This window comes from Artibeus jamaicensis, unplaced genomic scaffold (genome assembly GCF_021234435.1).
Source record: "Artibeus jamaicensis isolate MK-2021 breed Jamaican fruit bat unplaced genomic scaffold, CSHL_Jam_final contig_700, whole genome shotgun sequence".
In the NCBI taxonomy this organism is placed as follows: Eukaryota; Metazoa; Chordata; class Mammalia; order Chiroptera; family Phyllostomidae; genus Artibeus; species Artibeus jamaicensis.
The window spans coordinates 12,073,144-12,085,749 of NW_026521930.1; the positions used below are offsets into that span (position 1 = coordinate 12,073,144).

The window sequence follows — 12,606 nt, forward strand, 5'->3', positions numbered from 1 at the left end:
TTGCAAGCCAATTAGTCTGTGCTATAAGTATTGGACTCTGCCTTAAAAGCAGCCAGCTCCTCCCCAGATGCTCATGTCAACCAGGACTCTCTTCTGTGGGAATGTCCCAGAGTCCAGCACCACCCCAGCACCGCCCCCACACCACGGGAACTGCCCTGGGCCACTCAAGCTGTCAGAACCCCAGCCCACAGTTCCTACATTCACAACCAGCGTGGGCCCTGGTCCCTGGTCCCTGGTCCCATAGCTAGGGGAGCTCCAAGGGGAAACGGGTGAGGCTTACCTGCAAACTCCTGTCGGAGGGCCCGGGCAAAGGCCCTGCCCACCACCTGTACCCCCATCACAATGATCTGGGCCAGGTACTTGGCCTGTGGGCAAAGCAGGCAACTGGTTAGCAGGCTGCAGCCCCTAGAGATAGTACCCTGGGAAGGGCTGCAGAGTGGTAAGGCCTCTGGAGAGTTGAGATAATAAAGCAGAGAGTAGCAGCCACAGGCTCCCTTCTCTAATGAACAGCTTCTGTGGGTGGCTTCAGCTGCTCCTGAGACAGCAGGTAAGTGGGTAAACCTGAATGAGTCCCCAGAGTCAGACAGGGGCCAAGGCTAATGGCTACAGGGCACAGAAGCCACTGGCTTCAGGAATAATACTATGGCCTGGAGCCAGGACTAGGGGCCGTCCCAGACTCTCTCCTCACTCAGTTTGCCATCAGAGCCAACGAGGACACTTTCTGTGCTTCTGAGATCAGCTGGTCCAACCTTCTTTCTACCGGTGAGGAGACTCAGAGTCACTCTAATTCCCCCAACACTATTCAATGCACTCCACTCAACACAACAAAATAGCAAAAACACACCTTCCACGAACGCCCACGAGGCAGGCACTTCCACAAACACATCAACGACCAGGCGGTGAAGAAGAGCAGGACCTGTCCCGCCACTGGCTCGTGCATGTGCCCACTCCCTGAGAGGCAGCAGTCAGACTGCGACGATCCACCAGCCCCCGCCCTTGAGCTCCCGCACCCACCAGGCCTCACGGGGAAATCGTCCACACATGGCAGTGCCACACAGCAGCCTCCTACTCCAAGACCATGTGGTTCCATGTACCAGAGAGGCAAGTGCGAAGTCTCATAAAATGTGTGTGACCAGAGGCGTGGAGAGGCGATGGAAGACAGTGGCATTTCTACTGGGATGGGTTTGGAAGGGCAGGTAGAATTATGACAGGAATACTGGGCTTTACTAAGCAGAGGGACCAGAGGAAGCCAAATCTGGGAGAAAGCAAAAGAAATGTCTGGGTGGCAGCCAGGACCTGCCTAGGTAAGGAACTTGCAGTTGGAGACCAGGAAGGAGGTCAAGATGGGCCAATGTGCAGATCTCGCTGTGAAGAGAGCTCAGGTGCAGTCAGCACGTATGAAAATGACCGTGTGAATGAGACGGTACAAACTCAGGTGCGCAGAGGACGCACGGGGCATGTCCAAGTGGTTTCCCTGGGTCTTCGTATTTTTCTGTCATTAGATTTCCTATCAGTCAACAAGTATCAACCAAGCCAGGATGTCAGGCACTACGCCAAAAACATTCTATTTATTGTGCCATTTAATACCAACAACTCAAGACACTGAAGTATAAACAACACAATGAAAAAAGTTTAAAAAAAGACATTGAGGCACAGAGGTGTTTAGTGACCAGCCCAGGGACTCAGCTAGCACTCGGGAAGGCGGGCAGGAGCCCCAGAACCAGCGCTGTAAGCCATGGTGTCCCCAAGCTGCCCACTTCACACAGGGTGCTGGGGTGTGCAGGGAGGGCGACAAAACAACCTAACAAGGAATAAGGATCCAACCCTGAAGCCAAACTGGGTCTCTTCAGATTCCAGTGGAACCCACACTGAGAACTGGCTTTGTCTGACCTCCAACAAACCTGCCCTTCCCTAGTGGGTAGAGCAGGACATAATTCTGGGCTATTGTTGGGAATTTCTGTAATAAATGGAAGTGGATTTGAACAAGTGTAGAAATTTCGTAAGTCCAGTATTTCACACCAGAAACCAAAGCTCAGAGAAGGGGACAGGGCTGTCTTGCAGGTGTAAAGACGAATGATGGACACACTGCTGACTGGGAAGCCTCACCTGACCCACCAACCCTGCCGAAAGCTACTTTCAAATGGGACAGGAGGCTTTGGGATAAACTGCAGGTCCTGTGTGACTGACAGAGGCTTACAGGCCACTAGGTGACTCCAGCGGGTTCCCTTGGCCTGGCACACCCTCAACTCTCAGAACATATCTTCTTCTGCTGCCACACACCTGAGTGCAACCACATCGTACTACCTTGTACTCACTGGTTTACCTCTCTGCACAGCATGGTAACTGTTGCTAAATAATGAACATTAAGAACAAGGCTGTAACTGGGCATCTCCCCCAACTATCCCCTGCAGGCTTCAAACCAAGTGGCATGGTGGGCCCATGGTTCCTGTTGCCAGAGTTCCATAGCTACAGGAAAGGCTGGGCTGGCCTACAAAGTTTCAGAGGCCACCCTGCTGGCCAAGGGAGCTGCCAATTGTGGCTACCAAGGTTCCTGTGAGCACCACCTCCCAGGGGAGGCAGTATGGTGTAGTGGTTACACAGGTAAGCTTTGGATCACCTGCATACAAATCTCAGCTGTGAGCCCTGGACAAGTTCTCCACCTCCCTGAGCCTTGGGTTCTCCCCTCGCCAACAATGGGGCTGCCCTAAGGATGGAATGAGGTAATGTTTGTAAGGTGCCTGGCACGGAGCCTGATGACACTGTAGGTGCTCAATAAATGTTGGTTTTCATTTATTACTATTCTTTGTTTCACAAAACTTGACAGTGACCAGTCACTATGGAGTAACAAAGCTCCTCCCAATAAAGCAGCTCATTTGATAGATTCTCTGATTACTGAGGGGAGGAGGCTGCAAAGAGCCGGGCCACATTCCCAGGGGTCTTAGAAGCAGTGTAAAAGAAAAGTGAGAATGCTGCCTTCGAACTGGGCTGGCACAACCTGGAATCCCAGCTTTGCTTCTAGTTAGCTGTATAGCCCTGAGCAAATTACTCAACCCCTCTGGATTTCAGTGCTCTGATCTGCAAAGTGGGGAGAACAATATCCTGCTCACAAGGGAACTGAAAGGCCCTCAGGAGGCAATGCACTTAAGAATGAGAGGACAGACAGACGGTGCCAGGTCCAGAGCAGCTCAGCAGCTGCCTTTGCTTCCCAACAAGATCCTATTTGGTGTTGAATGGTGTAGCCAAGCCTCTCACCCACCATTTCAGTACCTAGACACCTGCTGAGCACCAGTTGTGCATCAGTTATGCTCAGCACTGAGAATTCATGGGGAGCAGAGCACTGCCAGCTGTATCCACCACAGATGACAAAGACAGCCACTGGCTGAGGCCTCTCCCAGAAAGCTCTAAAACATTTCATGGTCCAGAGTGACACTTGGGCCTGAAGAACCTCCGCCAGAGCAACTGGCTGACACAGCATCCAACTTCAGGCCAAAATGACAGTCAAGAAGCAGAGATCAGAGCCACAGAACTCCAGGCCTGGGACCTACTGTGGACAGCACACATGCTTTCTCATCCGGGGAATACTGTGGCCTAATGCAGAGCCACAGTCCTGCAGCTGGTTCAAAGGAGGGCAGTAGTGTGGAGGTTGGGGAGCGCTTAGGAATGTGGTTTATCCGACACTGATTACATCAAGAAGGGAGCCTAGCTTTCAGACAACCCAATGTGCAATGCTTCCTTCAAGGCACAGTTCCTGACCCTCGGGCTGGTGGGCATAGACAGCCACTGAGATTCACCCCCCTTCTCTCATGCGTGCACAGAGATAGATAGGGGGCCTGTTCATCCAGGACCTCTGCAAACAGCTGCTTGTATCAAAACTAGGCAGGAGAGAGGTCAGGACCACAACTGTTGTATATGTCATGGCATGTGCAGGCCCAGCCTCTGGCTGACACAGCTGGTGCCTAATTCATATTTAAATGAATGTGACACTTAACCAAGTCGCTATCAGCTCTGCTGTGGCCAAACTGAAGTCTCACAATATCTAAGCACCCAGACAGAACTTCCAAATGCCCCCCACTTCCTCTTCTGAAGCACAGTTCTAGCCATCCGCCCACAATACACACAATTCTCTACCACCACAGCCTGAAAATTCAGTCCACTCCCCAGCCCTGTCCAGCTACAAATGGCTTATCTGGTTTCTTCTCCCCTCACCTCTCTCCACCATCTGTCTACTCCTAGATCAGCTTACCAACTTTTCTAAAAAAGATTTTACTTATTTACTTTCAGAGAGAGGGGAAGGGAGGGAGAGAGAGGGGGAGAAACACAGAAACATCTATGTGTGAGAGAAACATCAATCTGTTGCCTCTCGTACAACCTCACACTGGAGACCTGGCCTGCAACTCAGGCATTTCCTTGACTGGGAGTCAAACCGGTGACCTTTCGGTTTGCAGGCCGGTGCTCAATCCACTTAGCAACACCAGCCAGCGCTTCCCTACTTCTTTGCCTGAAATCTCTGCAGCTCTGAATTCACACATCATATAAGTCTCTCCTCAAAAGTGCACAATTCAGTCCTTTTTAAGTGTATTCACAGGGCTGTTCAACTATCACCACTACTTGCAGAACATTTTCATCATCCCCCCAAAAAAGAACTCCATACCCCTTAACCTTGAATATCCTCCCTTCTATTCTGATACTGTCAAAACCCAGCAGCCTTCAAGACTTAGTCATGTCACCCCCATCCCCCTGGGAAACCTTCCCAGACTCCTCCTATTTCTACCTTCCCATAGCACTCGTTCTTTTCCTAGCAATATACTGTCTTATTGTCTTAATTTACAAACTGACCTGCCTTCTTCTACAGGATACAACCTCCTCCAGAGCCACATTTTACTCAACCTTGAGGGCACCTCAGAGTTACATGTGGGAGTGGATGTGAAGGACCGAGTTAATGAGGGCTCATCCTAGGACCTCATCCACAACAAATGGCAGTGGCTATTACCAGGCAGAAATAATGTGGTGGGAAACATGGAGTTTCAAGATACAGGAGCTGGACTCCAGACGTCTCTGACACTTGTGACTTTAATGGGGACAGTGACAGCACTGACTTCATAAGAATTAAATAAAAGTCTACATAGAACTTAAGCTTTTACGTTACCCTTATCACTATCAGTTAAGAAGTGGCTTCTCAAACCCTGAAGCAATCACTTGGGGAACTTACATATACAGAACCTCTAGGGGTAGAGCTAAGAACACTGCACTCTCAAAGGGACCCCAAGTGTCATGACACAGCCAGTGTGCCCAGGTCTGTGGACTGGCTCTAGGTGTCAATCAATGTTACCGCAGAAACGCTCAGTTTTCAGTGTCGCAGGGCCTACCAGCCACTTTTGCCTCTTTACTGGGAAAAGCCTCAGAGCCCGTTTCGCCAGCTTTCGAATGGGGACAATAGGGCGACAACACCAATTAGCTCCGGGACACAGCAGAGGCTCGTGTGCCGGGCTACTGGACCTCAGGCTGTTCACGCACGGGCTGGCGCACATGGCGATCACATCTGCTGGGCATTTTCCTGCCAGTCAGGTCCGCCCTGCCTTCCAGCCAGTCGGCTCTCCCCCGTTCCCAGGTCGCCAGCGCCCGCCGAAGTACGCCCTCGACCCCGCTTCCCGCGGGGCACGTACGGGGAACGCGGCGCCTGCAGCCCGGCTGGAACTCGCCGCCCCCACCCCGGGCCCGAGATAGCCTCCCCTTCCCCGGGCAGCCCCGGATTCAGGCCTCACCATGGCGGCTGCTCTACCTCAGGGTAACCGGCTCCAGCACCGGGTCCCAAACCGGCTCCAGATCCCAAACCGGCTCCCCCCGCCCCGGGGCCCCGGCTCAAGGGCGGCCGACGGGTCAAAGATCAAGGGAAGCTGAAGAGAGCGCCTGCGTGCCGCCGCGCTGGGCATGCGCGTAGCCCCGACCCACAGGGGCGGAGTGTCGTCGGTTACGCATAAAAAAGGTGGGCGGAGTTGGGAGCGGGTCTGTTCTCCCACTCGGGCTCGGTAGATAGTTCGGGGCAGGTGATTTGCTGTTGCGGGAATCACGCTGGCCCTCTTGCTTCATTTGGTGCACCAGGTGACGCTGAATAAAACGGTCTTGTGTGGGGCAATTTCTTCCCTTGATTTTGCCAAAATGAGTAGAACTAAAATATGTGCAATAAGCATATAACACCTCACGAACAGAAGTGTGATAACAAATTCTCACAAATATTTAAGAAAAACTTCAAAACAGGCTTCATTCCAGGTTTCTACTTTCTACGAAGGAGAGCTCATTCCCTCTTCTTTCAAGTCTTTGCTCAAATGTCACCTCAGTGAGGGCCACCCTGACCCCCGCCAACTTTTAAAATTATTTTAATGTATTTATTATATATTTTTCTATTACCATTTAGTCCCCTTATAGTCTCCTCCTCCTACTTCCCAACGCTTTTAATAATGGATTTATTGAGATATAATTCACACACCATACGATTCATCCTTTTTAAGTGTACAATTCAGTGCTTTTGATAGGAGAACTCAAGAGTTAAATACTTTAGCTTCAGTTAGAGTCGATAGGCTTAAGTGAGTAATGCATATAGGAAGGTATTATTCCAGGAACTGGCATGTATGACCTAAGTGTGACTCCAGGAGGTGGTCAAGCAATTCAACCTTTGTGCTTCAGTATCTGTGCCATTGAGTTTTGAGGAGAGAACATCCTTGAAGCAGATAAAAAAGTGTTGATGAGCAGATAAATGCTATAAAATCACCTCTGGACTGCAACTCTTATCTGATTAACTTTTTCCCAAACCCCTCACCAACCCTTTCCTTCTCCCTATAAAAAGATTGGCTTGGGATGAGATGTTAAGCCAGTTTTTAGGGTACATAACCAGCCATCTTCTCAGATCACTGGCATCTGAATAAAGCACCCTTAAAGATCCAATCATTGTCTCTACTTACTGGTTCTGGTAGTGACAGGCAGCATGAACACTGACTTTTCCAGTTTCACTTTTTAGTATATTCAGAATTACTAGCTCCAGAATATTTTTACCACCACCCCACCAAAGAAAAACTCGCTACCCATTAGTCATCACCTCCCATTTTCCCCTCATGACCTTGTGACCAAGAATCCATTCTGTCTCTATGGATTTGTCTGTGTTGGAAGTTTCACGTAAATGGAAAAATAATATATGTTGCCTTTAGTGTCCGGCTTAAACCTCCACTTTTTAAAAAGATTTTATTCACTCATTTTTAGAGAGAGGGGAAGAGGAGAGGGAGAGAAATATCAATGTGTGGTTGCCTCTCGTGTGTCCCCGGCTGGGAACTGGCCTGCAACCCTGGCAATGTTCCCTGACTGGGAATCAAACTGCAGTTGTTTGGTTCACAAGCCAGTCCTCAATCCACTGAGTCACACCAGCCAGGGCTAAACCTCCACTCTTTAAAAATATTTTTATTGATTGATTTTAGAGAGAAAGGGAAAAAATTGATTTGTTGTTCCAGTTAGTTATGCATTCATTGGTTAATTCTTGAAAGTGTCCTGACCAGGAATAGAATCCAGAACCTTGGTGTATTGGGACAATGCTCTGATCAACTGAGCTACCAGGCCAGGGCTAAACCTCCATTCTCAATCCCCCTTTTTTCCAAAGCTGTTATCATCTTCTACCATATGTCATTTATTTATTTTTATGTTTATTGTTTATCATCTCTTTCCTCTCACTAGAATGTGGATTTCTGGTGGATACTTTTTATTTCTTTTCTTCACTCTTGGAGCTCCACACCTGAAGAGTGGCTGAGACATGAAAGGCAACTACCGAATGTTTGTTGAATGAATGAAAGTTGTGCTGCTTTGTGCTATTAAGGACCATGGCCCTTGTTTCCTTTCCTCCAACTCTCCACATTCTTTCTTCCCTCAGCACCCAGGACACCCTTCCTTTTGCCTGAACCGTTCCCACAGCTCTCTCTGTGGCTTCTCGGCTTTTTGGTCTTAGCTCCCAGCTTAAATGTCACCTTCTCAGACCATGAACACCCTATTCCCCCTGCTTCTCAGTCACTCCCATTCTCTTTTCTAAAGTGTTCATTTATTTATTTTTAGAGAGAGGGGAAGGGAAGGAGAAAGAAGAAAAGAAACATCAATGTGTGGTTGCCTCTCGTGTACCCCGTACTGGGGACCTGGCCCACAACCCAGGCATGTGCCCTGACTGGGGATCCAACCGGCAACCCTTTGGTTCACAGGCCCACTCTCAATCCACTGAGCTACACCAGCCAGGGCTAAGTTATCTTCTTTACAGTTCTATTTGTTTAGTTGCACAGTCTGGCTCCCCTGCATAATACAATATACTAAGTACCTTGAGAGGCCCATGTCAACCCCATCTATTTTATAGTATCTACCATCCAGAGCACTGCTGAATGCTTCTGTGTTAGATGAATGAATGAACACTGAGGAGGATGTAGCTGAGATGGCCTTGGAAGCAAAGTGAACCTAGGATCGGGGGAACCCTCAGTATAGACTTCTGTCCCCTTCCCTTCCCTGTGAGCCCAGAGACCACAGCAGCACAAGAGGTGGCCAGCATAGAAAAGTTTAATTGTTGAAAATATTCCAGGCACATGCGGGCCAGCCCCTGTAGGATTCATACCCCCCTGAATCAGGCGACCAGCCTGTAATGCTCCCTTCTCCTGACTTCAAGCCTGGGGAACAGGGTAACTGTTCCCAGACCCCTGACACTGATGCTACTCCAAATGGCCTGGCAGGGGGCGAGCCCCTAAGGCCTTTGGCCAGAGTTGGGATAGCAGGCAAGATGAGGTGGCATGTAATAACTGAAGGTGCTGGGTGAAGGCAGCTCAGGTCAGAGTAGGGAGACGGGGAGCCCAGGGCGTGCCCAGGGACATGCTACTGCCCCCCGCCTCACCCCACCCCCATGCTTCTGGCTCCACATGCTACCAGGCAGCTAAGGAGAAGTGGGCAGTACCAGAGAAAGCAGAGGTGCAGATAATCCACAGGTGTTTTAGCAGGGCCCAGAGGACATGGAAGTGCCCAAGGCCCAAGGAAAGCCAGGGCTTCTGGGATGAGTTTTGCCAGAGCCAAGACGTGCCTTCCAGTTTGAGGGTAAGATATGAGGTGTGCAGGGGCACTAGGTGGGTGGTTCTAGAAGGTGGCAACAGCAGGTGAGGCCAGAGGCGGCTTAGTGAGCAGACTAGTCCTGGGAAGATAAACCGAGAAGTGGGAGGGAGTTGAGAGGTCATGGGAAGGGAGGTGGCACATGCTGCAGGGGTGAGCGGGGGGGGATGGGATGCCAGACCCACTCACTCACTCACCCACTCGTCCTCGTCCACGCCTTCGAAGGAGTCCTGGGGGAGCGGGTCTTCCCGATTGCCCAGCTTTGCCACCATGGCATTCAGCAGCTGGCAGAGCAGACAGAAGAGGTGGGAAGGGAATACGACCTTTGACCCCAAGAATGACAGACCCCATTTTAAACCCTGTCAAGGTTGTGAAAGAGCCATTTTCATTAAAGCCCCAACAAAGTGGACAGTTTTCATTGAAAAAGACAGCTCCACAGAGATGGGGAGCCAGAGGCAGAGACTGTGACACACAGCCCTGGAGTCACAAGGCAGCTAGCTGTCCCTCGTGGGGACTGAACTTTGCCTCAGAGGCTTAAGTGTGCACCAAGGTCCTGAATGCACTTGGGTCCAAAACCTCTGGTTCTGGTTAGGCTGGGGCAGGCCAAGACGGGGCCTGTCTGCCGTTCCCGGGCTTTCCCAGTCCCGTGTCTCATGGAGGGCAGCGCTCAACTTCAGGGCTCTGGAAGGCCTTCCCGGCAAGCTCTTCAACTGAGAGGGGTATGACATTGGCTCCTATCCCAGTCTGGGTTGGGCCAGAGAACTGAAGAGCAACTGAGGGGACCCTGTGCCCTCCCCATGGCCAGCCCTGTCCCATGCCTACCTCTTCCTTCTTCTGCTGGTCTGATTTCTCTTCCAGGTAGAGTACTGAGGATGGAGCTCTCCGGGCAGGAGCTTCGCGGGGGGCCTGGCTCACTGCGGCGGAGCAAGGACCCGCATCAGGCATAAAAGTCCCTTTGGCGGGGGCTCTTTGCCCAGCCGTTTGGACCCAGCCACCTTGGGGATTCTGTGGCAGAGACTCCCAGAGGTGGCATTAATAGCTATTCAACCCTGTTCACAAGGCCTGCCCTGAACACCAGGCTGCATGTGTGTGTGAGTGAGTGTGTATTTAGGGTGGGGACTTGTAATGACAACACGGTCCCTGAACTCCATCCTCCAGTGGCTTAGAGACTGAGCCTGTAGATGCAGCCACCCCATCCTTAGGAGCTCTAGAAGTTTCTGCATACCAGCAGGGAGAGAGGATCTGTCTTCTGCCCCTTTCTTGAGTCCCCACCCGCTTCCTGCTTTCTACCCATCATAGCCCCTCTTCCTACCTGGGGTCATGCCAGGGGGCTGCAGGCTAAGAAGCCGGGGCTGTCTGTTAGCACCTCCCAGCCAGGCTTTGGCATTGAGCGCCGGCTCCCAGCTCACGGCTGTGTCCGGGAACACATCATCCTGGAAGAACTCTTTCTGCAGGGAGGGAGGAAGGGGGTGCCCTGAGGCAATGACCAGAGGTCCAGGGCGCACTGGCAAGCGTTGGGAGGGGGGCATGGAAAGACCCGAACCCCAGTCTGGAATTTCCATGAATTTCAGAATCTCAGCCAAGTAAGGGAACAGGTGCCCCCCCAAAAAGTGAGAGTGCAGTCTTAGGACAGTCAGGCCTCAAAGTCCCTGAGAGAGGCTGGGCCCCTATCCTCACCCTGACTCGGGGCAACCGGAAGGCAACAGGCTCCAGGGAGGTCTGGCGAAGCCGCAGGCATCGAGCAAACTCTACTTCACGCACGTCACACTCTGTCTTGGGCAGAAGGACGAAGCCCTGGGCGGGTAAGGGAGTCATGCTGGGGCTGTGGCCCGGACCTCACAGCTGGGCACCTGGGCCCCCAGGGTACCAGCACCCCTCACTTGGGACCCCCAGGGCCAGGGCCCATCCCTGGACAGTGGCGTACTGGCACATGTTTAACAACTGGCTCCCTGGAGGAAAAACACCTTGATTTGTAGTATTTCCCTATTGCCGTGGTTTGAAAACTACAGCCATGGCTGATGTCACTGACTTGCTGCACGGAGATGTGGGCAGAGATACACAGTGGCATGCCCCTGTATGTTGGGCTGGCCAGAAAGTTCATGTAATGTTTTCTGTAAGATGGCTCGAGCAGCACTCAGCTGTCTTTGACTTCATGCGAAACAATTTTATTAGACTATATTGTGACAGCTGTTATATTAGTGTACGTTAAAAAAAAAACTTAAACCAAAATTGGTGGGGTTTTTCTGTTTTTTTTATATTTTATTTATGGATCTTTAGAGGGGAAGGAAAGGTGAGAGGGAGAGAAACATCAATGTATGGTTGCCTCTTATGTGTCCCCAGCTGGGAACTGGCCTGCAACCCAGGCATGTGCCCTGACTGGGAATCGAACTGCTATTCTTTGGTTTGCAGGCCCACGCTCAATCCACTGAACTACACCAGCCAGGGCGCAAAATTGATGGATTTTTTTGTGTGTAGTCACGTTAATATTGAAGATGGAAGAAAATATGCAACATTTTTGGCATATTATGCTTCATTATTTCAAGAAAGGCAAAAACACAACTGAAGTGCAAAAAAAAAACTTGTGCAGAGTATGGAGAAGGTGCTGACTGATGAACACGTCAAAAGTGGTTTGGGAAGCTTCTTGGTACTACTGACATTTTGGCCAAAAAAATTCTTTGCTGTGGGGCTGTCTTGTGCATTGGAAGATGTTTACAGCACCCCTGGCCTCCACCCACTAGAAGCCAACAGTGGGAGATAGCTGACATTCTCAAAATATCCAATCAATAAAGTTACTGGCGAAATGAAAAATGTCTTTTATTTTATGGAAAAAAATAAACGGACTTTCGGCCACCCAGTAGTATTTTCCATTGGACAGATCTGACAGATGTGAATAACCTCGATGGGACAAAATAAAATCAAATAATTAGAAAATGACAAACTGAGTACTTAAGGCCTTCACTTTAAATACAACTTATTTGCAGGTTCTTATAACTTAACCTTATATAGTTTAATTTTTAGCAAGGGTTGAATTTATGGACGCCTCTGCGCACACCCCACACACCCCTGTACTTCCGCATATGGCCACAAGAGAGCAGAGGAGCCTTCTAGTGCCACCTAGGGAAGGAGGATGAGAGGGACAGGATTTGATGGCTCACCTTGTGGGGGTCAGGGGAAGTGAAGCTGTTGCACTCCAGGAAGAAAGGAGCTTCAGGGAGCAGCTCGTATATGAACACGCGGGTGTCACCCTGGCAGGACGGGTAAGTGGGAGAGAGGTGGCCAGCTATAGCTGCCTTCACCTACCCTTGTCTCACTTGCCCACCATGCCCACTTGCGCACCCCAGCCTACCTTGCCTGTGAGTAGCACCAGTCTAGTGTCCGGGTCATAGCTGGGCAACAGGATGGAAGGAGCCACGTCCAGCCCCAGCACTGCCAAAGGGCCAGCAGCCAGGGCCTTGGCTGAGTACAAGAGTAGCTGGCGTTCACTTTGGCTGTGGA

General features: G+C 50.7%; 2 protein-coding genes across 3 annotated transcripts in view; both read right to left on the bottom strand.

Annotated features, from left to right (window-relative positions):
* Positions 1-5,919, bottom strand: part of PAM16 (presequence translocase associated motor 16) — an 11,690-nt gene extending 5,771 nt beyond the window's left edge. For both annotated transcript variants that reach the window (XR_005083850.2, XM_037154615.2), the window contains exons 1-2: positions 5,763-5,919; positions 281-365 (exon numbers count right to left, since the gene is read on the bottom strand). Coding sequence is in view for 1 of the 2 variants with exons in the window: in XM_037154615.2 (XP_037010510.1) it covers positions 281-365; positions 5,763-5,765 (88 nt within the window). In the remaining variant the exon portion in view is untranslated. The remainder of the gene's footprint in view (positions 1-280; positions 366-5,762) is intronic.
* Positions 5,920-8,558: 2,639 nt separating this feature from the next.
* CORO7 (coronin 7) overlaps positions 8,559-12,606 on the bottom strand; it is a 58,132-nt gene continuing 54,084 nt past the window's right edge. The window contains exons 22-28 of the mRNA XM_053671696.1: positions 12,458-12,599; positions 12,267-12,356; positions 10,789-10,905; positions 10,424-10,559; positions 9,934-10,025; positions 9,309-9,395; positions 8,559-9,193 (exon numbers count right to left, since the gene is read on the bottom strand). Of these exons, the coding sequence (XP_053527671.1) occupies positions 9,188-9,193; positions 9,309-9,395; positions 9,934-10,025; positions 10,424-10,559; positions 10,789-10,905; positions 12,267-12,356; positions 12,458-12,599 (670 nt within the window). The 3' untranslated portion in view covers positions 8,559-9,187. The remainder of the gene's footprint in view (positions 9,194-9,308; positions 9,396-9,933; positions 10,026-10,423; positions 10,560-10,788; positions 10,906-12,266; positions 12,357-12,457; positions 12,600-12,606) is intronic.